This window comes from Eubalaena glacialis, chromosome 8 (genome assembly GCF_028564815.1).
Source record: "Eubalaena glacialis isolate mEubGla1 chromosome 8, mEubGla1.1.hap2.+ XY, whole genome shotgun sequence".
NCBI lineage: Eukaryota > Metazoa > Chordata > Mammalia > Artiodactyla > Balaenidae > Eubalaena > Eubalaena glacialis.
This window is the reverse complement of record NC_083723.1, coordinates 60140973-60168293: the sequence shown is the minus strand read 5'-3', so window position 1 is coordinate 60168293 and position 27321 is coordinate 60140973. Positions and strand designations below refer to the sequence as shown.

At 33.8% G+C, this 27321-nt stretch overlaps 1 protein-coding gene across 2 annotated transcripts in view; it reads right to left on the bottom strand.

Moving 5' to 3' along the window:
* Window positions 1-27321, bottom strand: part of DGKB (diacylglycerol kinase beta) — a 645545-nt gene that overhangs the window by 387213 nt on the left and 231011 nt on the right. For both annotated transcript variants that reach the window (XM_061197732.1, XM_061197733.1), the window contains 3 exons: window positions 18911-18996; window positions 17355-17444; window positions 11644-11804 (listed from right to left, as the gene is read on the bottom strand). In XM_061197732.1, the coding sequence (XP_061053715.1) occupies window positions 11644-11804; window positions 17355-17444; window positions 18911-18996 (337 nt within the window). The remainder of the gene's footprint in view (window positions 1-11643; window positions 11805-17354; window positions 17445-18910; window positions 18997-27321) is intronic.

Sequence of the window (27321 nt, the reverse complement as noted above, 5' to 3'; positions counted from 1 at the left end):
TGCGACAACACGGATGGACCTTGAGAATACTACGCTAAGTGAGATTAAGTTAGACAGAGAAAGACAAATACTGTATGATCTCACTTGTATGTGGAATCTAAAAAAATAATAGAAACAAAACCAAGCTCATAGATACAGAAAACAGACTGGTGGATGCCAGGAGAGGGGATGCAAAACGGGTGAAGGGGGTCAAAAGGTATAAACTGCCAGCTATAAAATAATTGTCATGGGAGTGTAATGTACAGCATGGTGGCTACAGTCAGTAACACCACACTGCATATTTCAAAGGTACTAAGTAAGAAAGTAGGTCTTAAAAGTTCTCATCATAAGAAAAGAAAAGAAAAAAATTATGTAATTGTGTATGGTAATGGATGTTAACTAGACTTACTGCCATGTTCATTTTGCAGTGTATACAAATATTGAATCACGTTGTACACCTGAAACAAACGTAATGCTATATGTCAATTATACCTCAATAAAAAAAGAAAAAAAAAAGAAAGAAAAGAAGAGGAAGCAAATGCAACAACACTTGAAACAGAAGCATTTGTTATGGTCTGGTACAGGCAGCCCAGTACAGATGAAATCACTGTGCAAAGTGCACCAAATAATATCATACAAAACAAAAAATATTTTCCATCCAGCAGTGAAATAAAGACCGTGCACACTCTTAGTCACTTTCTATCATAGTACCTTGCATCTTTTCCTTCATAACACTTACCACTACTTCAAATTCATTTGTCTCACCCCCCATGAAAATGCAGATTGCATAAGAACTGAAGTTGTCTGCTCTATTCTCCAATACTGATTTTCACTATAGTACCCAATGTTTAAAGAATGTCCAGCACACAGTGAATATAAAGAAATTAAAGGAAAAGATGAGAATGTATGAAACAAGAATCAACAGAATAGCAAGTATAATTTAGTAAAGTCTATCCACTTAAAATAAGCAAATAAAACCACATCAAATCTCAAATCATTATTAAAACAATTTTTATAAGAGGCAGCGATATAGAACTGGTCAGAGTGAATATCTGAAGGAGAATTTAAGCATCATGGTAGCAGGTTTAGAGACTTAGATACATTTGAATAATCCTGTGAAATTTTAAAGATTACCCATGGTCTTACAACATTTTGAATCATATTAAGAAGAGAAAGTTTCATTTCCCTTTCCAAATCCCTTCATAAGAATGTTAATATTGTTAACATTTTGGCATATATGTTTGCTGACTCTTTTGTATGTTCTTAGAGACAAAGCTACATAAAAAACCATTCATATTTTATCACCATCATCATTCTTAACATTTATTAAGCATCAGCACTAGATACTGTTGTAAGAGTTTTAAGAGTCCCTAACTCAACCCCAATACTTCCTTAAGATAGTTATTATCCTCATTCTCTAAAGAATAGGAGAAAGAGCGCTTAATTACGGACTGTTTGCTTTTGTGATTTACCATTATAATTTTGAGACCTCTTTTCCTGTTCAAATTGATAAACTTTTAGGTTGTTCCCAATTGTATGTCACTAAATATAATTGGTACAGTTTAGGCTTTTGTATTATTTACTTCTGCAGAATGGATTCTTAGAAATGGGACTGATGGCTCAAAGGGTATTCACATTTTAACAGATACGATCAAATTACTCTCCAAAAGATTAAATTTATAGACCCATCACACAATTATGAATGTGCCTATTTCTGTATGCACTCATTGACATTAGATACTACCACTCTTTGTAATTTTCAATAATCTGAAACAAGATAACCCATTGTATAATTTTTCATTTCCTTATAAATTAATAACAGGAATCTTTTTATCTGGTTAGTCATTGTAATTTTCATAGTCTTAGTCTACTTTTCTATTAGATGCTTTTTATTAAGAATTACATATTTTAGTTTATTAACACCATGTTTATTACTTGTGTTGGAAATATTTTCTTTGACTTCTGTTAATGAGTTTTAATATACTTTTTTAAATGAAAGATTATGAAAAGTAATTTTAATTTCCTTTTCTTTTATGGGTTCTAAGTTTCTGGTTTGCCTCACACAGGTTTCTCCTACCCTAAGCAATATACTTGGTATTTTCTTCTAATATCTTATAAATGTATTACTTATAAGATATTATTATATTAACATTATCTTATACTATATATTAATTTATAAGATATAATTTGCATTTTTAATCTAGTGGATGTATATTTCACACGGATATGAATGCAAATATAAGTTTATTTTCATTCAAAAGAGGAACCAATTCTGTCACCTAATTTATTGTGCACTTCATTTTTAGCCAATGATCTGAAATTTCAACATTTTACAAACACTAAATTCTCTGCATATCTTTGTCATCTTTTTGGTCTAATTTTACATTCTTTTCTATTTATCTATTTTTGTACTATCATATTTTAGTTACATTAACTTGATAGCATTCTGCACATGGCAAGGAAACTGACCATTAAAGGATATTAATTATCTCAAAAATATAAAGGCATTTTTGTATAATTGTAAATTATCATTTATCAAAACAACTACCAGTAATCCTACTAGAATTCTCAGTAGCAATGGACTAAATTTATAAATTAATTCGAGGAGTCTTGATTTCTTCCCATATAGGAACTTGAGACAACTTATTCAGGTTTTATTTTATAACTTTGTATTAAATTAGTTTTCTCCCTATAAGCTCGGTGTCTTTCTTACTAGATGTAAACCTTGATACTTCATAGTTTTCTGATATCATTAACTAAATTTATATTCATATTAACAGGTAATTTTATAAAGGAAAGCTTCAGGGTCATTTTCCTGTATACTTATCTAGTATTTGGCACCTTAAGCTGATTTACTAGTTTCATTTTTAGTTGATGCATATTTACTATATATGTCATCATATCATCTTCAAATAACAATAAGCTTGTCTCTTGTCAATATTTATGACATTTAAATTTTTATTATTATTAGCTCACTTTTCTAAAAGTGATAACTAGAGTGGTGATAGAAAAATCCCTGTATTCTTCCTGATTTTATTTGGAATGCCTCTAGTATGCCACTATTACTATAATATTAACTATTAATTTGCAAAAAATGTTTTACACATTTTCAGTAGTTTTTAATTATAAAAAATAGCAAACCTATTTTTTATTTAAATAATTATACTAACATTGACCCATTTTGACTTTGTTGAAATAAACCCTACACAGTCAATAGGATTTAGTCCTTAAATAGAATACCTGAATTTATTTGCTAATTTTGATGTTTGCAACTGTTGTATTTATATACACATATGTATGCTCTTTTCTGGGGGTTGTGTTTGAGGTATTGATGCTGAGGTTTGCCAGCTATGTAAAAAGAATGGGAAAACACTCCATCTTAATCTATATTCTGGAAAAAATTTTAAAATATAAGAATTATTTGTTCTATGAAAGATCATTTGAAATGACAATAGTTCTTTTACTACATTTTTACCTCTTCCTCTTTGGCTATGTGCTTAGAGAAATGGTTCTCAAAGTATGACCATGGATAGGAAATATTGAGATCACCTGGGAGCTTGTTAGAACTACAAATTCTTGGACCCCAGTTCAGACCTACTGAAAGCCTGGGTTTGAGGATCATCAATCTGCATTTTAACAAGCCCTTCAGGTGATTCTGATACATGCTTAAGTTTGAGAACTACTGCCTTAGATTTCCTACCCCTTCCTCCTCAGCATATTTCAGCTTTCTTCAGCTTTAGCAGACAATACTCAAATTTCTTCCACATGATAAAGTTTACTAGCACAGATGCACAGGATATACTCTTATAATTATTTAAATATTTTCCATAGCTGTGGTTATATTTTCAAATTTATTATGCTCTGTGTCTCTTTTTGTTTAAAAAAGAAAATTCTTGGAGGGACAAGTCAGCAAGATGGCGGAAGAGGCGTTTTCAGCCATCACCCCCCCACCCCCTCCTAAACGAACATAGATTTTGACAACCACTAAGGAATAGATAGTAATACCTCTGTTGGGAGTCAGGGAGTCCAGCGGAGAAATTCCAGCACACCACTTGAGCAAAAAATCCGAGATCAGACCCACTGAAGGGGGTAAGAACACTTTTCCCTTTACCTGCATGGCCTCTCCCCCAGAGTGGCATAGCTCAGGGCCAAGAGAGGCTCCACTAAGCCCGAGATTTCCCCCGGGGGGGGAAAGTGGGAGCGTTGGGAGTGTTCAGCTTCCCACGCCTCCAGGACGCTGCCCCAAAGGCCACTTCCTTCTTGCCTCACCGGGAATAGCGAGGGTCTCAGCACAGCTGCGGTGTTGGGAGAGCCTGGGAGCAGGTAGGCGAGAGGACGACTCTCAGCCACAAGGGCTTGGACCTCAACAAGGGGCGCTGGAGCCTACAGAGCCTACAGACCAATGCACGGACTCCTTCAGGAGGCTGGCCCACAAGCGGCTCTGGAAGCCTCAACTGATGATTTCAGCCTCTAGCCCACCTGGCGCCTGCAACCCTCGGCGTGCCTCAGCCCTCCCCGCCTCCTGGCTGACGCGCCATGCGTGCGCTATGCGTGTGTGCCGCGTGGGAGGCCAAGCCCTTGCGGACTGCTGGTGAGCACGCGCAGACGGCTGGCTCAGCTCCGCGGGATTGTCCGAAGTTCCCCGGATTTGCGCATTTCAGGGCTCTGCCCTGAGGAAAACACACAGAAGGCTCTGAGCACCCACCCTGGCTTTGGGGATGGAGAGAAAGCAAACGATGTTAAGAATGCCTCCCCCCACCTTCCCAAAGAGGGAACAAGAGGTAGGGAGTGGGTGCATCTATAGAAAAAGTCTGACAGAGCCTCAGAATCCTTAGCTGCGCTGACAAGGTGTTTCTATGCCCAGGCCGGTCAGTAAAGACTGGAAAAGGTGACTGCTTTGTAAAATGCATACTATGGATCTTGAAGCAGCCCTGTAACGTGGCCTCAGTCCTTCTTAGCAGTGGTCCCAGTGGTCCTGTCTCCTCAGGGACCCAGAGGGAGACATGCCCATCTACGTCCTTCCTATTGCCCACTGTGGATACTGAAGCAGCCTGTAACTCAGTTCCAGCCCCTCTCAGCTACTACATCTGGCAATGTTTCCACATTTTGAGGTTTACACTTACCAACAGTCATTTGTGTTGTTCCCAACACTGTTTATGCCAGTTTTAGTCTTTATTATATCATTTAATTACCTATTATATAAATGGAAAATATGATTGCAAAAAGAAAGTATTTTATATGAAAACAAAGATGATTTGGGAAGATCTGATATAAATGCAATTCTAAAACTGCTATAGAATTATATATTCTTTGTTATAAAATCATATGTAAGAAAAATCATTATAAAAGATTTTTTAAACTATTATAGAAATCTAGAAGGATTTTATACTGATTGCTTCACAAGTATCTTTTGAATTTTTGTTCCACTTAAAAGAAACTAAAAATGGAAATCACAGATGGTTTATTATGGAATATGATTTATACAAGCAAACTTTGTAGAACCCCAGTCGATGATGCACATTCAAAGAAAGGACATGAGCTGGACCTATAAGAAAAAATTCATCAATTCAATTATATTTATAGGTTTTAGGTTAAATGAAATATCCAAAGCTATATGTATCTTTTTTATGACACTTGTTTTACCTTTTAATTAATGTCTAACTATCACCTCTGGTAGACGAACTCCTGCTGTACATAAATTGGACTTCATTTCCTGATTATATTCATGAATCATTCAGTGGCCTCTCTTAAAAGACAAACACCACACCTTGGCTTCCAAGTCTTCAAGACATGGCAGCAGCCACTTCTGCTACTGCCTTTTTTGTCATTCATTCCCACCTTCTATCTTTATGTTCCAGGCACACTGACCTTATAGGTCTTTGAACACAACGGGCCTTTTCTCTCCTTGAGCTTTTCACATACAGTTATACCTGCTTGGTATGCTCTTTCCATCTCTATGGTGTCCACCTGACTTATGTGTATTCCATAGATCCTCTCTTAAATGTATCTTTTTTTATAGGCCTTTCTTGACCATGAGACCTAAAGTTGTTGTCCCTTATTCTAGCTCATGGCAACTTTTGTTTTCTTTCACAGTATACATCATAATTTTCCAAAAAACTTGTATTTGTGCATTTGTTTTTCAATGCTTTTTCTACCATGAAACTCCAAGTTCTAATAATGAGGCGATCTCTTTTATTCACTTCTGTAACTCCAGGGCCTGACCAAAAAAAAAGGTACTTAGTTTTTTTGTTTATTAAGCAAATGAATGAAGAATCAACAGTGAGGATAAAACTAATGGGAATGTATGAATTTGATGGTGATGCAATGGGTGAACAATTTTCTAACTGTGATTTTTGAGATTATCTATAGTTATTAAAGTGCAAAATCAGAATGAAAGGTAGAACGTAGCAGTTTTTCTTATTAATTTCTATAATCTATATTTCTAACATCCAGCTGTTAAGTCTCTCATGAGTATTCTCTCTCACCTCACAATAATATAAGTTTAGTGATTACATAGACTTTTTCTCTCTTGTTCACTGCCAACCCTCAAATGGTATCTGGCACATAGAAGGTAATAAATAAATGTGCTTTTATTCAAGGATCACCACTGTAGATGAATACCTATTCTCAGATTTAATTATGATTTCAGAATTATTTCCAATTGTTCTGGCTAAAAGTGAAAGGCATAACAAAAAGAAATTAGCAGAAACTGGCTAGTTATTCACCAATTTCCCTTCTCTTCTTGGGCAGACAGAATTCCTTTCCCAGCTTCCTTACAATTAGGTGCAGCTAATTGATTCGGATATGGCCAATGGGTTACAAGCTGAACATCTTACAGGCCTGGTCTATTAAAAAAAACAAAAAAAAAAAACAAACAAAAAAACACAAACGCCAATACTTCACCCTCTTTTGTTGCCCAACTGTTGAATAGAGAGGGCTCTGTGTATCAAGAAGAGGGTGGAGCCACAAGATGGAAGGACCCTGGGTCAATGACTGACCAAGTGGAGCAGAGCCTCTCCTCAAAAGTCAACCCCCGCTGTCCTAACATGTGAGGGAAGAACTAATTTTTAGTTGTTGTCAGACCACTAATATTTTGAGGTTTGCCTCACAGGTTCTCTAAAAATTTGAAGGTTTTATGTACACTGTAAATCACTTACAGTCATATATAAAAGGCAATCACTGAAATAATGAAAACAACACTGACAGTAGAGTCAAGTTTTGAGACCACCTTGTAACTAGGAGGTAGGAGGGTTCCTAGAGATAATTTCAAGTACAAATTATGTGCCATCTTAAGCTTTCTCATGCTGGTGATAGCAAAAAGTTGAAATGTCCCCCTTATTCTTTCAATGCTCCAGTTCCACTGTTTCTTATATATTCAGGCATAGCTTGAGGTACACAATTCATTTCTTTTTGTTGTTTGCTGGATTCACTCATTGGGGCAGAGGAATATAAGTTGCTAAATAGAAGGTGGCCTGGCTGAGTGACAGCCAAAGCTTGAACTCTCTATAAGGTCTACCAGTCTGATTGTGACCCTGAGTGTTGATCCTCTGTCTTGCTGGGACAGAGGCAAATATTTCAGGGAAGGATGCTCTCCCTCTCTTCACACCTCTCCTTCCCATGTCAAACTCAGTGAAAGAGGCTCCAAGTTAAATGGAACAGGACCCTTCTAAAGAAACGCAATCAAAATCTACCTTGTTTAGTTCTGTTCTACCTTAAAATCATAAATGAATGCTATTACATATTCTTGAATTAGGTCCTAAACCTTGCATTTCAAATTTAGTACTTCAATATATCTAGCAATTGCCTATCTAATGTAGAGTTCTAACAAAATTTTCTCCCCCTAGGAAGGTAGTTTTTGAACACTTATCAACTAAGCACCGTTATTTCTCCAATGAGATTTTGGACCACATCTATACTGAGTTTCGATATGTGTCTCTACTTTCGAAGTCTCTCTACCTCTCCACTGAATTCTTCCTCTATTCATTCACTGCACTATTTTATTATAATTATCCAATTCATTTGTAACATGTCTTATTTGGTAAAACAGTTCTCCATTTCTTTTTATTAAAATTGACTGAGCTACTTTGTTATATATATTTTGGAAAAAGTTTTTCAAATTTGTCATAAAATCCAGCTCTAATTTGGTTACTTACAGGTTAAAGGTATACATTAACTTGCATATTACAAATTATTAAGCTATCCCATCTAAGAATAGAAAATGTCTCTATTCTGATCTTTTATGTCTTTGTAGAGAGTTTTAATGTTTCTGCTTTTAGGTCTTGTATATTCTTTATTAATTTCTGGATAGTTCAAATTTTTTGGTTGCTGTTTTTGTAAATGTATAGATTATTGCTTATATAATGGAATAATATTGAATATTTAAGTTGATTTTATATTTAGTAACTTTGCTACACTTCCTTATTTAGTCCTAATATATTTTCAGTTGGGATATTATGTTTTGTCTTTATGGGGGGGATTTTTGGTCTTTTTTCACTCTATATTATTTATTTGCAATTCTCTTTACAATATTTTTATAAAATCAATTTTGCAGTAGATTTGATTAATTACCTTCAAAAATCCAGTTTTTGGTTTCACTAACATACTCAATTTTTTTGCTCTTGTTATTCTTTGCTATATGTCCTGTCTTATTTCTATTACAGCTTTCCTTTTTTTCATGTGTTAGCTATTTCCCCTTTTCCAACATCTTAAGTTTTGTAATTAATATTGGTTTGTTGATATCAGGTTTCTCAACCTCAGCCCTATTGACATTTTGAGCTATGTAATTCTTTCTTGTGTGTTTGGGGGGCTATTCTATGAACTGGGAGTGTTTATCAGCATCCCTATCCTCTACCCACTAGCTTCCAGTAGGAATCCTCTCTTAGCCATGGCTATCAAATGTGTGTCCAAACACTGCCAAATGTCTCCTGTGATGGAAAGGAAATAGCTTCTGTTGAGGACCACTGAAAATTGATCAAAGGCATATAACAAACTGAGAACTATTTATTCAAGAAAAACCACTGAACCTAAGAGGAGAACACTGTCAATCTGTGATGTTTCAACCTTGAGCTGCTACCTTACCCTCTACCTCCATCAGTACTACAGATCTACCAGGGTGGGGCAAGTTATGAAAGCAAGCAACTTTACTGTCGGGGGAGCTAACATGACTTGCAGTGGAAGCTGGAAAAACTCCATGACCCAGAGTTATCCAAAATAATAGTAATCTCAGTGGCAAACATAGCAGCTTGCCTTACTTTGCGAAAATGATTAAGGCAAGCAACTAACCAGCCAACTAGCCAGATATTCAAGGAGATCTTGAGAATGAGACAGCCATAATGGGCCTTGATAAGTTGTCACATATTCCTGGCTGTCTGAAAGGCTATATGCATGTGCAAGGTCGCACATATGTTCAGGAAAGTCCAAAGAGGGCCATAGTTATTTATACATCTTTGGCTAAGTGAGAGGCCTTCTACATGAGCAGAAGAGACAAAAAGGCCAGCAGATATTAAAAGCTGAATCAGATTAATAATTGCCTGCAGTTTGTATGTGTTCCCAAATGAACATACAGATTCAGTGGCAAAGGGATGAAATGTCTCAAGGTGCTTAAGCACAAACTTTGGTCAATCATGCTGACACAGGAATGATCCCTAGAAGCCAGGATTAATATAAAAGCAAGAAGAAAAAACAAAAACAAAAATACTGAGGCATCAGTATATCCATACACTACAGGGGAGAAAGGCTCCTTACAATTAATGGAGGGAAATCCCTAAACAAACACAGGAACAAGCATAACACCTATGGGAGAATGCAAATCCACAGTTGTTACAATATATTATATAAAATCTCTTGTTTCCAACAAAAAATTAGCAAACATGCAGAGGATTGGGAAAGTGTTTCACATACTTTGGAAAAAGCAAACAATGTCTCTGATGGACTCTAGATGTTGGACTTAGCAGACAAAGACTTCAAAACAGCTATTATAAATTGATCAAAAAAACTAATGTAAACTATGCTTAAATAATAAAGGAAAGTATAAGAACAATGACTGTTCAAATAGAAAATATCAATTAAAGACCTAGAAATATAAAAAAGAACCAAATAGAAATTCTTGAGTCAAAAAGTACAGTAACCAAAATAAAAAATTAACTATAGGGACTCAAGACAGTGGCATTATTCATAATATCCAAAGACCAGAAGCAATCTAAATGTACATCAATCCGTGAAGAGATAAACAATATATGATATATCCACACAATGGGATACTTACTACTCAGCAATAAAAGGAATACAGTATTCATGTAGTTCATATAAGTGAACCTCAAAACATTATGTGAAGTGAAAGAAGCTAGATGCAAAAGACGATATATTGTATTATTTCTTTTATATGAACTATCCATAAAAGGCAAATCTTAGAGGTAGAAAGATTAGAGCTTTGCTTGGAACTGGGGGAAGGACCCAGAATTGACTAGAAGTGGGCATGAGGGTTCTTGTCTTGGTGATGAAAATGCTCTAATATGGGATAGATTTATTAAATCATTAAAAGGTTTACTTAAAATGAGTGAATTAGGTTGTGTGTAAGTTATTTGCCAATAAAGCTGTTAAAATATTGTTATTCATATCAAATATAAATAGAATTTTAATGAATCAAATGTATTACATTTTTCTTGCAAATAATAATAATCATTATCACAGTATTAGTAAAGATTGTATATTTAGCCTTCATTATGTGTCCTTATATGAGGCTCTTTAAATGTATAATCACATTATTTACAACTATGAGAGAGAAAATAATAACTACCATGATACAGGTAAATGAATGCACACTAAGAAGAAAAAAAATTGCTAAAGGTAGCTTGACTCCTAAGTTCATGGACTCAACCAACGCTTTTTATAGTTTGCTAGTTGTGTCTGTGTGTGTATGTGTGCACATGCACATGCATAAGAGAGAAATGAGACATGATGCAAGATTAATATTGGGCAAATATGTTCAATGGAATGTAATGCTGTAGATAATATATTTTAAGACTTCATAATTACTGGGTACTATATATAAATACAAGTAAAATTACTGTTAAAATTATTAATTTCTTAGGGATTGAAGTTTCAATAACTCTTTAAATTGCCAAATGATATTTTAATTTCGGTCTCAAATTTTTCAAGAAACTAAGTGAAAAATTAACCTTTTGACTTATTAACCACTTGAGAATACTAGCAGCATTTTTCTTAGACTTTACACTAAACCATAAATTTTAAAATAATGTCTATAAATAAAAACCTAATAGGTTATGATATTATAATGTAGATTTCAAAATAAGAAAAAAATTGATGCATTCTTTTCACATTTTTAGTAATGTGAAACTGTAGCTTATACTCTAAAACTTATAACTACCTTATAAACCATTCTCAGCTTCATTTTATTAACACAAATGGTCAAGCCAATTACGTAAAAAATAGTCTCTTTCCTATATTTAACACATGAAAAATTCATCGCTGATTCTCTGACTTTAAATAAATTCATAAGCTTTACTATTATCCATTAGAAGACGTGTTTTGCTGACACAAAGATAAAATAAATTATTTATAATCAGTAAATCTTCATAGTATATGAGTTTACATCAGTGATTATCCAGAACTGGTAAAAAAAGAATGGTTAGTGGAAAATCTTACCACGCCAATGGAAAAGTAATTATTGATGATACTGTAAGGCACTGGGTCTCCCTTCTCATCTTTGTCATTAGGTATGACTTCAAACTTCCACCTGTCCAACATGATTTCTGTGCTGTTTTCAATGTCTTTTAAGATTTTCATCAGATTCTCACCTTCATAACCTAATGAAAAAAAAATTATCTTGAGAAAAAATATAACCAAATAACAAAAGCTATAATTATATATGTTTAAGCGTGTGAATATGTGTGTATCATTCTAAAGCTAAATAATGCATTTTGAAGCAAATTCTAAAACAGGTTGAAGAATTAACTATAATCTTATTATACTCATACCAATATTTTATCTTTAGCTTTAACTTGTAACTCATATTTCTCGCCTGTGGGACAAATTCTCAGTAGAGCCAACTGCCAAATGAACATCTCCAATGCATACCCCTCACAAAACTTTTTATTAATGTATTTATTCAAAGTGGAATTAATGATGTGCTTTGGTATCATCCTCCTGTGAACTCTCCCTCCGAAAGACAGTTGACTTTCCCCTACACCCAGTTGCTATAGTAAAAAGCCTGGATGCCATGTTAGACTTCTACTCCCTCTGCAGGCTTTATATTTGATAACACTTTTTTCCAGAAGCCACCCTCCCAAAATAATGGATTCTGTACAGTACCACAGCACACAGTTCTCAAAACTAGCCCTACCGTAGAACTAGCATGGTGCACTATAGTTATTTTCATTTTTCTCCCCACAAGTTCCTTTTACCAGGTGTGCCCTACAGTAAATGTCTAACAAATCCATTTTTAAATAAATCTACTCTAAATAGTCACCATGGCCAGAAAAGACACTTGTTGCTTAATATTATACTTTCTCTTAAATGTACCTATAGGTATCTAGCATTATAGTTAATTAAGGCTGTAGCCTAATCCTGGCTGTGTTATTTACTTCAGTGTCTGCTTTTAACATTCTAAACAGTTTCTTCCTCTGTAAGAACTTAGGTTTGGTGTGAGAATTAAGTGAGAAAAAAAATGAGAAAACGCATAAAAGGTCTTAGTATATAAGGCAAAAGAATAGAAAGTTTTCAACAATATAATAATACTGACGATGACATTAGAATTTGAAATGTTATACTAAGTTAAATAATCTTTCTAACTCTATACACATTCTTACAATGATATTTTGAGTAGCAACAATATTTTCATAGATTTTTTTTCTGTGTCCAACTTCATTCTATATTTTAATAATTTATTTGTTGAACAAGAAAATGCCAGAGGCTATGAGTCCTCGTTAGATGTGTTAGCACACATAAATCTGGAAAAACTGATTGCATTAAAAGAAAAGGGAATAGGCACTGTAATATGCCAACATTAAATTACATTTATGGTGTATTTGTTGAATTAACTATTAGAGGGGCAAGGCAGCCAGAAACCAGGAATACGTATCTTGGAGCCTACCATCTCTTCTTACCTTACACAGGTCTAAAAACTAATTATACACCATTCAATACACACAGCAAAGAGTACAACAAACAATGATTACACAGATATAAACATTAAAAGTATTAAAAATCATTTCAGTAAATGCCATACCATATTTTATAGCATAATTCAAAAATTATGAACTTACATAATATACATATAATTGTACTCAGTGATAAAACACTGAATTGTTTAAACTACAAGACTATAGTAATTAAGCGTACTTATTTTTCAGGTGTTTCTTAATAGTTCCACCCTCATTCCCAATGTTTATTTTCTTTTTAATTTTCAATTTCTTTTAACGCCCCCAAATAAATTATATATATAGATATATATATGTTTCCCTATTGCATTGAATTAAAAACAGTTAAATATATTCACCTATTCTCCAAATTCTACTCTTGTTTGAAAATAAGTATGATGGTTTTAGATATAAATGAATTTATATACATTAAACTAATATTGTATAATATAGTACGAAAATATAGTATATTTAATATATAGTATTATATACAAACCCACTCAGCAGAAATATGAGTAAATGATAACGCTCTAAAACAAACATTGAGCTTGTCCTCAGCTACATCTCAGGTTAACAGAAGCACTGTTCAGCATAACACTGGAAAAATGTAGGAATGGCAACCGACCAGGAGACAACATAATAGAATTGAATTTAATGAAAGAATTAATACAGCTAGGGTCAATTAACTTAAATTCTTTAGCACTGGATAGGTTCTCAAAGTTTTTATGGCTAAGTATGAAAAAGGCTGGTATCAATCAGTCTTCTAGCCAAGTAAAAATGGAAAGAGAGAGGCAATAAATCTATTTGGAGAATCATATCTGCAGTTCAGTGTTAATTCGCAAAGGTGAAGAATTCCAAATTGTAGTTCCCCATTTAACAAATATCTATGCCCTACTTGTTTAGATTTATCTGTGCTCAAGCTTGTTTAATAATGATCCATAACTATAAATAGGATTCCTGAACTCAATAAGATATTTTTTAAAAAAAGATAAATTAAACTTATTAAATATGCAAACAAAGCTTGTTCCAGAAAAGAATGATGCTATTTTGCTTCCATTATTTTGATTTAAAGCCTATAATCACTCTAGGCTAAGAAACCAAATGAAAACGTAATTAGTATTTATCTTCGCTTTAATGATATGATGTTATCATAATGACTGATTCTATCTAAAATGTCATAGAAATTTTTACAAATTTAAAATCACATAAAGAAAAGCAACAACATATATTTATAAGAGTGTGCTCCATGTAAAATTCTGCCTCCTACCCCCTTACTCTTCACAAAACAACATTTTTCTTGCAATAATCTTCAGAATTTTGTTTGAGAGATTAATCATTGCCAGAAAAATTGCAAAGAGAATGTAAATTAAGTATTTTTTTCAAATGCCCTACAACATCCTATATTTGTACAGTGTTATGTTTTCCAAAATATGTAAATTTACTCATAAAAATTAAGCTTCCAGTCAATAGATTCCAGTGATATTACGTGAACAAAATGATTATTGGTTGAATAAAGTAATTTCTTTACCAAATGTTAAGCATAATGATAATTACTATAATTACAGGAAGGACTCAGCCCAGACATTGGGGAAACAACTTGATAGTTGGGTGTAAGAACCTCCAAGGCAGATACCATTATTTTCTTCAAGTTCTGATGAGGAGTCTGAAGCACACAGTTGTTAAGCAACTTGCTCAAAGTTAGACACCTGACAAGAAATAATCCCACCCCAGAGCATGTTTCTTTATTAGTAAACTCGAGCAGATCGCACCTCCATTTTCCTAATTGCTCACCTTGGGCATCTTGCAGTCCCCCTTGATACCTCACTTTCCCCAGAGTCCCTACCAATCCATTGGCAAGTTGTATCAGTCTATCCCTGAAAATGTCAGTCTGTGCACTTGTCTCATTTGTACTACCACCGCCCTAGCCCAGCCCATTTATCCTCTAAATACAATGGTAATCCAAATTCTCCTTTCAAAAACTATGCTTCCCCACATTGCCACATTTTCTTAAGTCTTTTATGCCTCCAAATTAACCTATTTTGAAAACACAAATGTCACTGTGCCACTCTGCTTTTGAAACTCTTCCAAAGTTTCACTGTGTGCTTCAAAGTCAATCACATAAAATTTTTACCATGACCATTAAGACCTGCATAATCTGGCTCCTGATTATCTCTCCAATGTCATCCTATTCACCTCCCTGAGGCCATACCTACCCACTGCCCCATGACCTCTTAGAGTTACATCAGCCTTCCTTCAGTCCTTTCAGTACAAAGAGCTCGCTCTTTCTTCCTCATATTTTAAATCCAGCTTAAATGTTACTTCCTCAGAGAGGTCTTCTTGACCATATAGCTGAATAGTTCCCCTCGGTTATTCTCTGAAAATACACTCTGATTCTTTCATATCCTTGACCTTATTTTGTAATTATATATTTCATTATTCAGTGATTTATTGTCTGTGTACTCAATGAAAATGTAACCTCCAAAAGGGTAAGAACCCTTTATTTATTTTCTCAGTTAATATCCACCACCTAGAACAGTGCCAGCACATGCTAGACATGCACAAAGAGTTCATCATCAATACACACTTTGACATATACTATAATCCATGTGTCTTTGGCCACTGATAAGAATATCTTTAAAACTGTTTATAAGGAAATAATTAGAGGATGCCCTGAATGGAACTTCTATATCAATTTTGAGATTTAAGTCATTTGCCAACTTGAAACCAAAATAAAATTATTAATTTTCAAATATCAAAAATATTTCCAGAGGCATACCTAAGAAGCCACATGCATGATTCTCTTCTTTTTAATCAATACACGTATATTAACATTGGCAAATATGAGCATCTCGTAAGCAATGGTTCATTCTATCTATCTATCTATATCTATCTTTAGATTCTATACAATTTAACTCAGTATTTTATAATATTCTTCTACTAAGTTATATCCTTAATGAAAGTTACAAATATATCATATAATATATATATCATAATAAATATATCATGTTTTTAACTTGGTTTCAAATTCTGTCAAATACACAAATACATGTATATACATCTTAGAGTTCACAAGTTGCCCAGGTATTCATGGAACAATTCTTCTCAAATTTTGTTGCAAATCAAGTTACTTAGGGAGTTTGCTTAAAAAAAAAATCAACTGCCCGGGTCCCATCTCTAGAGATTTCCATTTAGCATATTTGAAGTAAGGTCAGTCCACTATATTTTTAACAAGCTCCCCAAGGGCTTCTGATTTACACTGTCTTAGGAGACACTTTTCAAACTTCTCTGAGTTTAGATGCTAAAAATATTTAGGATTAGTTCTTGTTTCTTTAGCAAAATATGGTTTTCTTTTCTTTGATATCTTCAGGTAACTTTAGCCTGTTAATGACACTTCAAATTATTTTAAGATCTCATCTTGAAATATTCTCCCCTTACTCACCTGTTCCATCTACACTATTCCATTTTCAGTTCCTTCAGTATGTCAAGTGCCTTTATATCTCTGGGCCTTTGGACTTGATGTTCCCTCTGCCTATAACGTCCACCCCCAGTTCTATATGGCTCTGTCATTATCCACCTATTAGGATTCTTCTTATGTCACCTCATCAATTCCTAGGTGAGGTCGTTCATTATGTTGATTATCATCTTACTTGTCAGTAGGAAGTCTCACAATTTACACATGACTTCATGTTCCACTAGAATTTAAGGCCCCGTTGAAAGCAGATATTGTTTTCTTTCTATTCTTAACCCTGTACCCCAAGTGCAGAACACACCACCTGGTGCAGAGTGGGTCTCAGAAAATGTGTTACCTCTTGTACTTATTCCTGGACAAGTCATTTGTTAGCCTTTCAATTTTTTTCCTTTGTTTGTTATTTTCTCACACACTCAAGAGATCACAAATCTGAACATTATTTTAGAGTTAACCCATGCTTATCTCATTTCTTAAATTGGAAACCCCAAAACCAAAGAGGGTTGGAAGCTTGCCTGCCCCATCAAGTATATAATTAGCACTCACAGTCTAACTCTTGGTCCACTATTTGTTTCTCTACCCTAGACTATTGTTCAAAATTATACTACATATTTGACAGCAATTATGTTTGCTGAAATCACATGGCAGCTGTCATGCAGTGAAGACATGCTGGATTTAGTTTTTTGGGGAAGGGTGCTCTGTACTATATCTCTGTTTTTTAAGATTTTTTTTTGTTGTTTTAGCTATTTTACCTCCTCCCCATCGCAGGCATCTTGCTAGATCATTGCCGGTCCCGAGAGGCAGAATAGCCACTGGAGGATGCTTGACTACATTTGCCTTTTCTGTAGAATTGAAAAATTGAAATAAAATAAATTTTTGATCACAGACAGAACAACAATGAAAAAAACACAGCTTGGCATGGAAGGCATTCCACCAGGTACTTATAAACACAAAACGTTCTATTTTATAGTTATATACAATTATAAATTGATTAATTTGTATGTATTTCTAGCAATTTATAAAACAAATAAATACCAAAATTCACAGAGTGACAGGAATTTTCAAGACTTATGCATGAGGAAAGCCTTCTAAATATGTTAATTCAGTTAAAAATTGTAGCGAGTTTGAATTAACTCCTTTGAAATTCTCAAGGATGCAGTTATATGCAACACAGGAATATTCATACAAGGACATAAGCAGAGTGGAGAAGTAGCTTCCTATAAAAAGTCCTTTGCAACATCAACTCGAGGTACACTTCAAGGAATAAAATATTTTGAAAATAGTGGAATTCTAAAAGTTAGTAAAACGCTAACAATGGTTGTGCTACTCTGTGTCAGAGTCAACGACGTAAAAGGTTACCAGGTTTTGTTTGAGGTTCAACATTATACAACATAGTGTTTGAGTCCAGTAAAGATATTTGCCACTGAAATTCCACATGCTTTTGTTTGAATCACTGAGCAAATCTCACAAACATATATTACTTTTCTTTATTTTTCTCCCTTCTCAGCCCTTCAAAGTAAGCATATGTGGTTGTGTAGGAATGGGGAGGGAATAGATTACGTAGGGATGTGCCACAGTGTACTAGCCAAGGCTTAGATTTTGAGGGCTAATGCAAACCAACAATATCCTCCTGTTTTCACTAAAATTCTTACAAGTTCTCAGACATTGTTCAAGCAACTCCTTAATTTTTACAGTTCTTGAACTCTGGTTTTCTCCTTAAATATATTAATACTACTGACATTGTTTATTGGAAGGCCAAAGAATACAATTTTCCCTGTGTTTCCTTTTTTAAAAATATGTTAGTAGATTAAAGTCGTTAGATGCTTACCAAAAGTGTGCTGACAATATGTATTCATTTTTAATTTGACTATTTTTGAGGGTATGAAAAGGTAGAATATTCTCAACTGCATTGACTAAATAAAAGTTCGCTTCAATATATATAGATAGTAAAACTTCTTTTGAATCAATCTTTCCTTTTTATGAAGAGGCCTATTTTTAAAAAAGATTGGTCAATGCAGATCCAGAAATATTTGAGGGCTTATTAAATTCCAAGAGAAATGAATGAGAAAAGAAGGATTTCTAGTTACTTGTAAATTTTTTTGTCAGTTAAAAATTTGAAATATAGAAGAATAAATTAAGCCAGTAAACAGTGTGTAACATTCCAGATGTCTAAGTTTATCACTATGTATTTTGTTTATTTAATGCATCCACATCCAAAGATATGGATGCATTAAATAAACAAACAAAATACATAGAATTTAAGGTTACCACTCTCACCCCAGCTACGTTAAATGTGTGTCTTCATTACCTATGCAGTCCAAAATCCACCCCACAGTTCCATCTCCACCGCAGGCTAACACTCTGAAATCAGGAACATCACGGAAAAAGTTTAACCTGAAAAATAAGCATGTTATGGCACATGATTGATATTTCAAAATTAGGACATTTTTAGTTTTGTATATTTAGCATTTCATCTAATGAAAGATTTTGATTTTATTGAAAAACATTAAATTCTTATGTAGAATGAAATTCTAAAATAAAAGTATTAACATGTCCTAAGTTAAACATTGCCATTATAAACTCTATATTCTATAATAAATATATTTTTTCTTTTATCAACTCTAAAGTTAAAAAAATAAAGTTAATAAATTATAATAATTTTCACTAAGATATACTCCCATATGCGGTATGCAGTTCACGTAATGCAGAGTGACATATACAAAACTGTTTCATTTACTAATTTTTATTGATAAACAATTCTTTTGAATAATTACATAAATGTGACCAATAGGTCAGTAAATATGTCTTTGAGAGTTTTCTGCCTTCTCCATTACTGGGAGAAACTGATCAGGCTGCATATGAGGTTTTAGCCAACTGTATTCAGTGTTCCCTTCTGACTGAATCTGCAACCAGAAGCCAGGCTTCCCCCTGTCTTTTGACCTGGCTGGCAGTGTTTGCCACCCAGGAATACTCAAGACTAATTGCGGGGTCAGCTGTGATAAATGTCCACTGCTTCTGCTGCCACTGCATGCAGTGTGCTTATTAATGCAACCTACCCTGGGGAAAATTACAAAGGCAGGTAATGTATCCAGTTATACAATCATACGTGCCTATTTTCTTGCAAAAAAAAAAAAAGAATTGAAATAGGACAGAATATTTAGAATATGTCTCTTCACCTTTCTTGCCCCAATGGTAACAATATAATACATTTGGCCCTCCATATCTACAAGTTCCACATCTGCAGATTCAACCAACCAGGGATCGAAAATCTTAAAAAAAAAAATCCAGAAAGTTTCAAAAAGCAAAACTCGAATTTGGTGAGCCGCAACTATATATTTACAAAGCAATTTATATTGTATTTACACCTATTTACATAGTATTTACATTTTATTACGTACTGTAGTAACCTAAAGACGATTTAAAGTATGCGCAAACACTATGCCTTTTTATATAAGGGACTTAGAGCATCTGTGGATTTTGGTATCTGGAGAGTCCTGGAACCCATCCCCTGTGGATACCACAAGAAAATTTTCTATAGGATTACACATATAAATGTACACATGTAAATTTTATCACACACATATTTTTAACATAAATGGGATTATGCTATACATCCTTTTAATTTATCCGTGTGCATTTTTTGACTTAAAAATGTCAGAGATCTTTCTGTGTCAGTGTATATATAAAGATTTATTATAAGTGAATGTATTCAATAGGGTATATATTCTATGATTAAATAAGTCATTTCATGTACTTTTAAACTCTTTAGTGTTTCACTATCACAAAAAAACAGGTATTGTAGTTAACATTATTTGAATACATTTATGTGAACAAGTGCATTATGTTCTGAAAGCTAATCTTCTATAAGGGAAATACTCCACTACAACATTATGATACCCTCTGAATGGCACCCACTGTAGAAAATGTAAGGGCCCACTTCCTTGAAACTCCAAAACACTACATATAAACAACTTTATGATGTTTCTTCAATAAGTGAAAAATACCATGGTGCTGTTATTGCATAATCACATGCCTGTTTACTAGTGGGTTGAACATATTTTTGTAGGTTTACAGATGTGTGACCTCCTTTGTGAACTGCATCTTTAAAGCCCTGTCCTTCTTTTCCATAAGTTGTATTTTATTATCTTACAAACTCTATGTATTATGAGTGATATTTTTATTTAAATTAGCATCATTAGAAAAAAACATTTGGTTAATGTAATACAAACAGTGCGTAAACATAATAGAAATGTAAACAAATCAACTAAAACCCCATCCCCTGATACTAAGAGCCACAAATATTTAGAACATGAAATTTTCCTGTATTTCCTCATGCATTGTATTGTGGGCATTTACCTTTCATTAGACATGTTGAAATATTTTCTTCCAGACTATCACTGGTTAGTTTGCTGTTATATAAGCAATATAATAAACACCTATATACCAGTTGCCCAACCCAGAGAGTAGAATATTCCTAATAACTTAAATATACCTGCGTTCTTTCCCTATAGCACCCCCTTCCTCGTTAACAAAGGTGACCACTATTCTGAATTTCAGGTTATCATGTGTATGCCATAAACAACACATTGTTTGTATGTTGCTTTTTCATCTCAGCATTGTTACTAACATTCCTCCATGTAGTAGCTGAATTTCCATCCACGTGTAGTTGAAGAGTTATTTTATTTCTACTGCTGTGTTTAATACCATTTATGTGGATATGCTTTTTTAAATCCATACAATGGATATTTGGATTGATTAGCTTTATGTTCTCATAAAAAATGCATTACTGGACATATTTTCTAGTGCTCATGGACAGTGACCACTTTTGCAACTTTACAAGATCATGCCAAACTGTTTCCTATAGAAGTTGTACCAATGTACGTACGCAAAAGAAGGTGGAGGGCTTCCCTGGTGGCGCAGTGGTTGAGAATCCGCCTGCCAATGCAGGGGACACGGGTTCGAGCCTTGGTCTGGGAAGATCCCACATGCTGTGGAGCAACTAAGCCCGTGCGCCACAGCTACTGAGCCTGCGCGTCTGGAGCCTGTGCTCCGCAACAAGAGAGGCCGCGATAGTGAGAGGCCCCCGCTCGCCGCAACTGGAGAAAGCCCACGCACAGAAACGAAGACCCAACGCAGCCAAAAATAAATAAATAAATTAATTAATTAAAAAAAAAAAAGTGGAAAAAAACTGTGCTGAGCCCATCCTAACACTTGTAATGTCATACTTGTTAATTTTATGTGTTTCCTCGTTTGTGAAATGCCTTTTCATATCTTTTCTCTACTCCTTTTTTACTTGTTGATTTATAAAAATTCTTTACTTCTTGATTTTAATCCTTTTGGGTTTTCTTTTTTTTGGGCAAATACTTCCTATAGGTTTAAAGTTTTTTTCTTTTACTTTCCTTAATGTATATTTTAACAAGTAACATTTTAGTTTTAATGTATTCAAGTTTATCAATCTTTTGATAAATGGCTAGCACCTTAGCCTGCTTTGTGTAAGAAACAATGTTTCCTCAGTGGACAGAAGAGAATTCACATTTACTCTCCTAAAATTTCAGTTTTAATTTTTAAAAAAATTTATTTATTTCATTTTTGGCTGTGTTGGGTCTTCGTTGCTGCACGCGGGCTTCTCTAGTTGCGGTGAGCGGGGGCTACTCTTCGTTGCGGTGCATGGGCTTCTCATTGCGGCGGCTTCTCTTGTTGCGGAGCACAGGCTCTAGGCATGCGGACTTCAGTAGTTGTGGCACGTGGGCTCAGTAGCTGTGGCTCGCGGGTTCTAGAGCGCAGGCTCAGTAGTTGTGGCGCACGGGCCTAGTTGCTCCGGGCATGTGGGATCTTCCCAGACCAGGGCTGGAACCCGTGTCCCCTGCGTTGGCAGGCAGATTCTTAACCACTGAGTCACCAGGGAAGCCCCTTAGTTTTAATTTTGACATAGAAATTTTATGTGGTGATGTAAGATAGGATGGTGTGAGTTATTGGAATAGACTATATAATATATATAAAATATCCACAATATTCTAGAGTGGTTCTGTCTAGTAGTGATCCCTTTCTTCTTTTCCCTTCTTCACTGCCTTCTTTCATCCCTCTGCCCTCCCTTTCTCTTTCTCCATTCCTCCCTTTCTCGCCTCCTTTCTTCCGTCCTTTTGGGTGTTGTGCAACAATTTTTCTTTTCATTTTTAAATCCATCTTTTCATGTTTTGGATAATTCAGTTTTCTATCATGCAAATCCATCATAAATCAAATTTCCATATGTGGGTATTTTTCTTTTTAGACTCTGTTCTATTTTATTCATGAATTTGTCCATCTCTGAACCAGTACCACACTCTTACAACACTATAGCTTTATAGTTAATCTATCTCATTGAACATGAAATCTTAGCTATTATTTTTTTCTTTGCTTTACTGTATACATATTAAATTTAACTTGTCATATCCCATAAGGGTGAAAATAAAAACACACACAAAAAAATCATAAATGTTTAAAAAAATTGCATTACATGAAGTTTATTGATCAATTTTAGGAGAAATAATATCTATATGGTGTTAATTCCTCATCCATGAATATAGGATTTTTCAATCAACTTATTCTTTAATATCCTTAAATAAATTACAACATTTTTTTGCTTGCAGGTCATTGTTAGATTTATTCTTGGTTGTTTTAAAGTTTATGTTGGTATCTTAAATTTTTAAATTGTTTATTAAAATTAATGTTTTTGTTGCTGGTATATATAAATATATTTGACTTTTATATATTGATCTTACAAACAGTCACATTACTCCTCTTTTCTATTGCCTATATTATGTTTGTAGATTCATTTGGATTTCTATGTAAACAACTGTATCATATGCTAATAACAATGGTACTATTAGTGATCTTCAATCCTTATAATTGTTATTTCTCTCCCTGTCTTATTGTGCTGGCCAGAGCTTCAATACTTTATTGAATTAGAGTATTTATACAGAATATCCATATCTTGTCCCTGAATTTAAATGGAATACTTCCAGAATTTCCCAACTTAGGATGATGTTTGTCGTACGGATTTTCTTTTCTTTTTCTTTTTTGAGTGACACCTTTCATACGGTTAATAAAGTTTTCTTCTATTTCTGTTATATAGAATTTTTATTATGAATCAATGTTAATATTCTCTGTACCTTGTGAGATATTGAGATGATTTCATTTAATTGGTAATGTGGGCGTATACACTTACATATTTCTGCATTATTAAAACTTTCTTATAATACTTTCAAATACCCAAATTGGACACTGTTTATTAATATTGTTATAGAGAATTGGGTTTGCTTTGCTAACATTTTGCTTAGAAGTTTTTCATCTACATTCATGAACACAATAGACTTACTATTTTTCTTCTTCATACCACCTAACTTTTTATCAAAATTTTTCTGTCTCATAAAATGAATTGTAGAATATGCCCTTATTTTCCATTTTTTGGAGGCATCTATATAATTTTGGAAGTTCCTTAAAACTGGTAGCATTTGCATATCAACTATCCAATTTCTAGTGAGTCTTTGATTTCTTTTTTTTTTAATTAAGAGATATTAAATAATTGTTTCAATTCCTTTAATGATTACTGAAAAAGATCCTATTTTCTAATTCTTTCTAAATCAGTTTTTACCAATTACATTTCTGCTTTAATTTGTCTATCTCCTAAGTTTTCAAAGATCTTGTCACTGAAACCTACAAAAGCTTTTCAAATTATGCCAGTAGCTGAAAAGTTTATCATAGAGCTGAAAAGTTTACCACAGTTGTTTCTGGTGAAAGCCTAACCATCCACATGACTCACCATCACTCTTCCATCCATGATGATGTTTCATCTGTTTTCTTTTAAAATTGTCATCTTTGGTTCTTCAGCAGCATCCTAACCCCAAACATAAACCCCATGTGACTGTCAGACCAGCTTACTCTCTGTAAGTTGATTGCTAAATGGATTGAAAAATGGACTTCTCTATCTTAACTTCTTAATCCACTTCATCCATGCAGTTTTCCCTGGAGAGTCATTCATTCCTCATTTCATTCATTCCTTGAATAGTAGCCTTCGATAATTATTTAATCATTCTGAGCTTCAGTTTTCTTATCTTTAAAATTAAATTAATACCACCTGCTTTGTTGGGCTGTTTTAAGGAATAAACAAAGTGCGTACGTAAATTACATTGTACTATCCAGAGGTGATTATTAATTTAATAATTTTATCTTTATTAAAAGTAGTAAACATATTTCATAGGTCAGATTGCCACTCCTCTATTTTACCACCTCTCCCACCCACAGCATTCTGGCAAAATAGTCAGCAAGAGAATTTTCTAACAAGCACAGCTGGATGGACAGTGATGAGAGTTCTACCTCCAAGCTGATACTATTAGGAGACCTATTTATGGCATTGGGGACAGTAAGTTCAGAGGAAAACAGCTCTGACTGAGAACAAACAAGTGCAAGAGATGTGGAAAGAGTCAAAATACAGGGCTTTATGTGACCATTGACTTTTCATTCATTAAGCTGCAAAGACCAGCAGATGTGAGGCTCCCACTTCATAAGTCATCCTAACGATGGGGAAGATGAAGGCATGTGGAGTGTCTGAAAAGACTCCCCTTTGTGGAAACATTAGTACTGTATACTATACGTTTCACCTATCAATTTCAACATTTCACTTGAAGAACTAGTAGGTATAAACATTTTGTAATGAAATAATCATTCATGGCTCCCGAATTTATTTTAGCCATTTTATGGAAATTTTAAAAAATTAAAACGATTTTTAAAGCAGATAATGATTCTTGAGTCTTCAGTGTTTGTAATTATAGCACTGGTTCTCCTAGAGTTTTTTAATTTATCCATGATAGCTAAATTTGAAAAAAGAACCTATGTTAATGTGTGTTTAGTAGCTCTGTGTCTAATGCCTTCTTATCACATATGCTCAACAGCCACCACTATAGCACACACTAAAAAAAAGTGGGTGGTAAGATTATAATGCTTAATACCACTAAAAGCAAATCAAAATATTTCATCTAAGATTCAGAAGTCTACTTTCCATTTTAAATAAGTTTTAGGATAAAACTGATACAGAAAAATTAGTGCCTGACAATAGTATCTAACAAGCACACTAGAGCAACTCGTTAAGACAGAAGAAAAACTGCAGTACTGATTCCATTATCTTGGAAAGTATCTTATAATGAGATTTCTTAAATGACAATGTGTAGGAATTTCTTTTTATTCCAATAGCACATTTTATTATTCAAGGAAAATAAGTGATACCTGCCATTTACATCTAATTTTGATGTATCAGATTGAGCATATAAATATAATAAATGTATGGCTACTAAAGAGTGTACATATTGTACATTATATGTTATAAAGTTATATTCTTTGATACTTAAAGGAAACCAATGTGCGACTGATAAATACTGTTAGCATAATACTCCAGAGTGAATTCTCATTTAATTGTACATATTCATTCATTTGTATTAAAGAAACACAAGGTTGAAGGATCAAAAATGATTTTATCATATGTCATCAACTCTCTTCCTCTTCTTCTTCCTCTTCTTTGTTTAGAAAAAATAGTTTACTTAAAGAGCTTGCCTTAAGAAAGGTCTGCATTTTGATTTAAACATTTTGAGCCAGATACAGCATACTTATCTCTTATTATTCAGCTCAATTCATATTCATACCTGTATGTACACAGTTATATATTATTCTTACAGTTATAGGATTAGATGGCTTCACAACTGTCTCACTAAAATCAGGCAGAATTTTCTGGTCTGTGATGTTGCTATTGTTTTATAAACTTTTTTTTTTTTTTTGGTCTAGAAAACCAATTCTTAACACCTTCCAACTCGTTTTCTAATACCCAAACTGTATCTATACATACCTTGGTGTCATTGGTATTATTACTGCTGCTGCAGCCAATCTGACAAAATCTATGCATGAAGCAATTATGTCCCTCAAAGTTTCTCTATGCTATATATTTAAAAACGGGGGGCGGTATATGCCATCTTTTTCTGTGGATTTTGAAAATGTCAGCTTCAAAGTGACGACTCATCAACTGTAATGTACCTTCCCCATCATTTCAGCTTAAAGTAAAACTAATTATAATTATGTCCTCCCATCTCATATCTATTTTACCAATAAATTACAAAGTTTAGGTAAATAAGGAAGTTCACCTGTTTCAACAAATTTGGCTAGTCTTTTGAGGCTATTGTATGAAAGATGAATTTATACTGTTTTGGGGGGGGCACTTAATGTAAACAAGTGGAATGGTTATAAACAAAATGTTATTTGGACTCATCATTATGAACCCAATAAAATTTAATGCTGTTCTCATCATATTCAGAAAAACTTTCAGAGTATTTGAGAAAATATATACCCCAATGAGCCATTAATAATTGAAACATTAATTTCATTATCTCTGGAAATCTCAAAAACATCTCGTACGCGTATGTGTATTTTAGAAGAAAAAGAGAGAGAGGCAGAGAAAAATGACAAAAGATGAGAGACAGAAAATGAGTGAATATTTACTCTTGGGAAACCTATGATGTTATGTCATTAAATAACTTCAATATTCTCCCTAGTGTAATACAAAATAGAAAGAAGTCAGTAAATAAGCTCTGTAAAGTAATCCAAATATTTGTTCCTTTTTTGACTGGTGCACGTAATTATTGGAAAATTAGTGTGTTAAAATGAATATCAAATGCTTTCAAGTCATTTTTGAGTGAATAT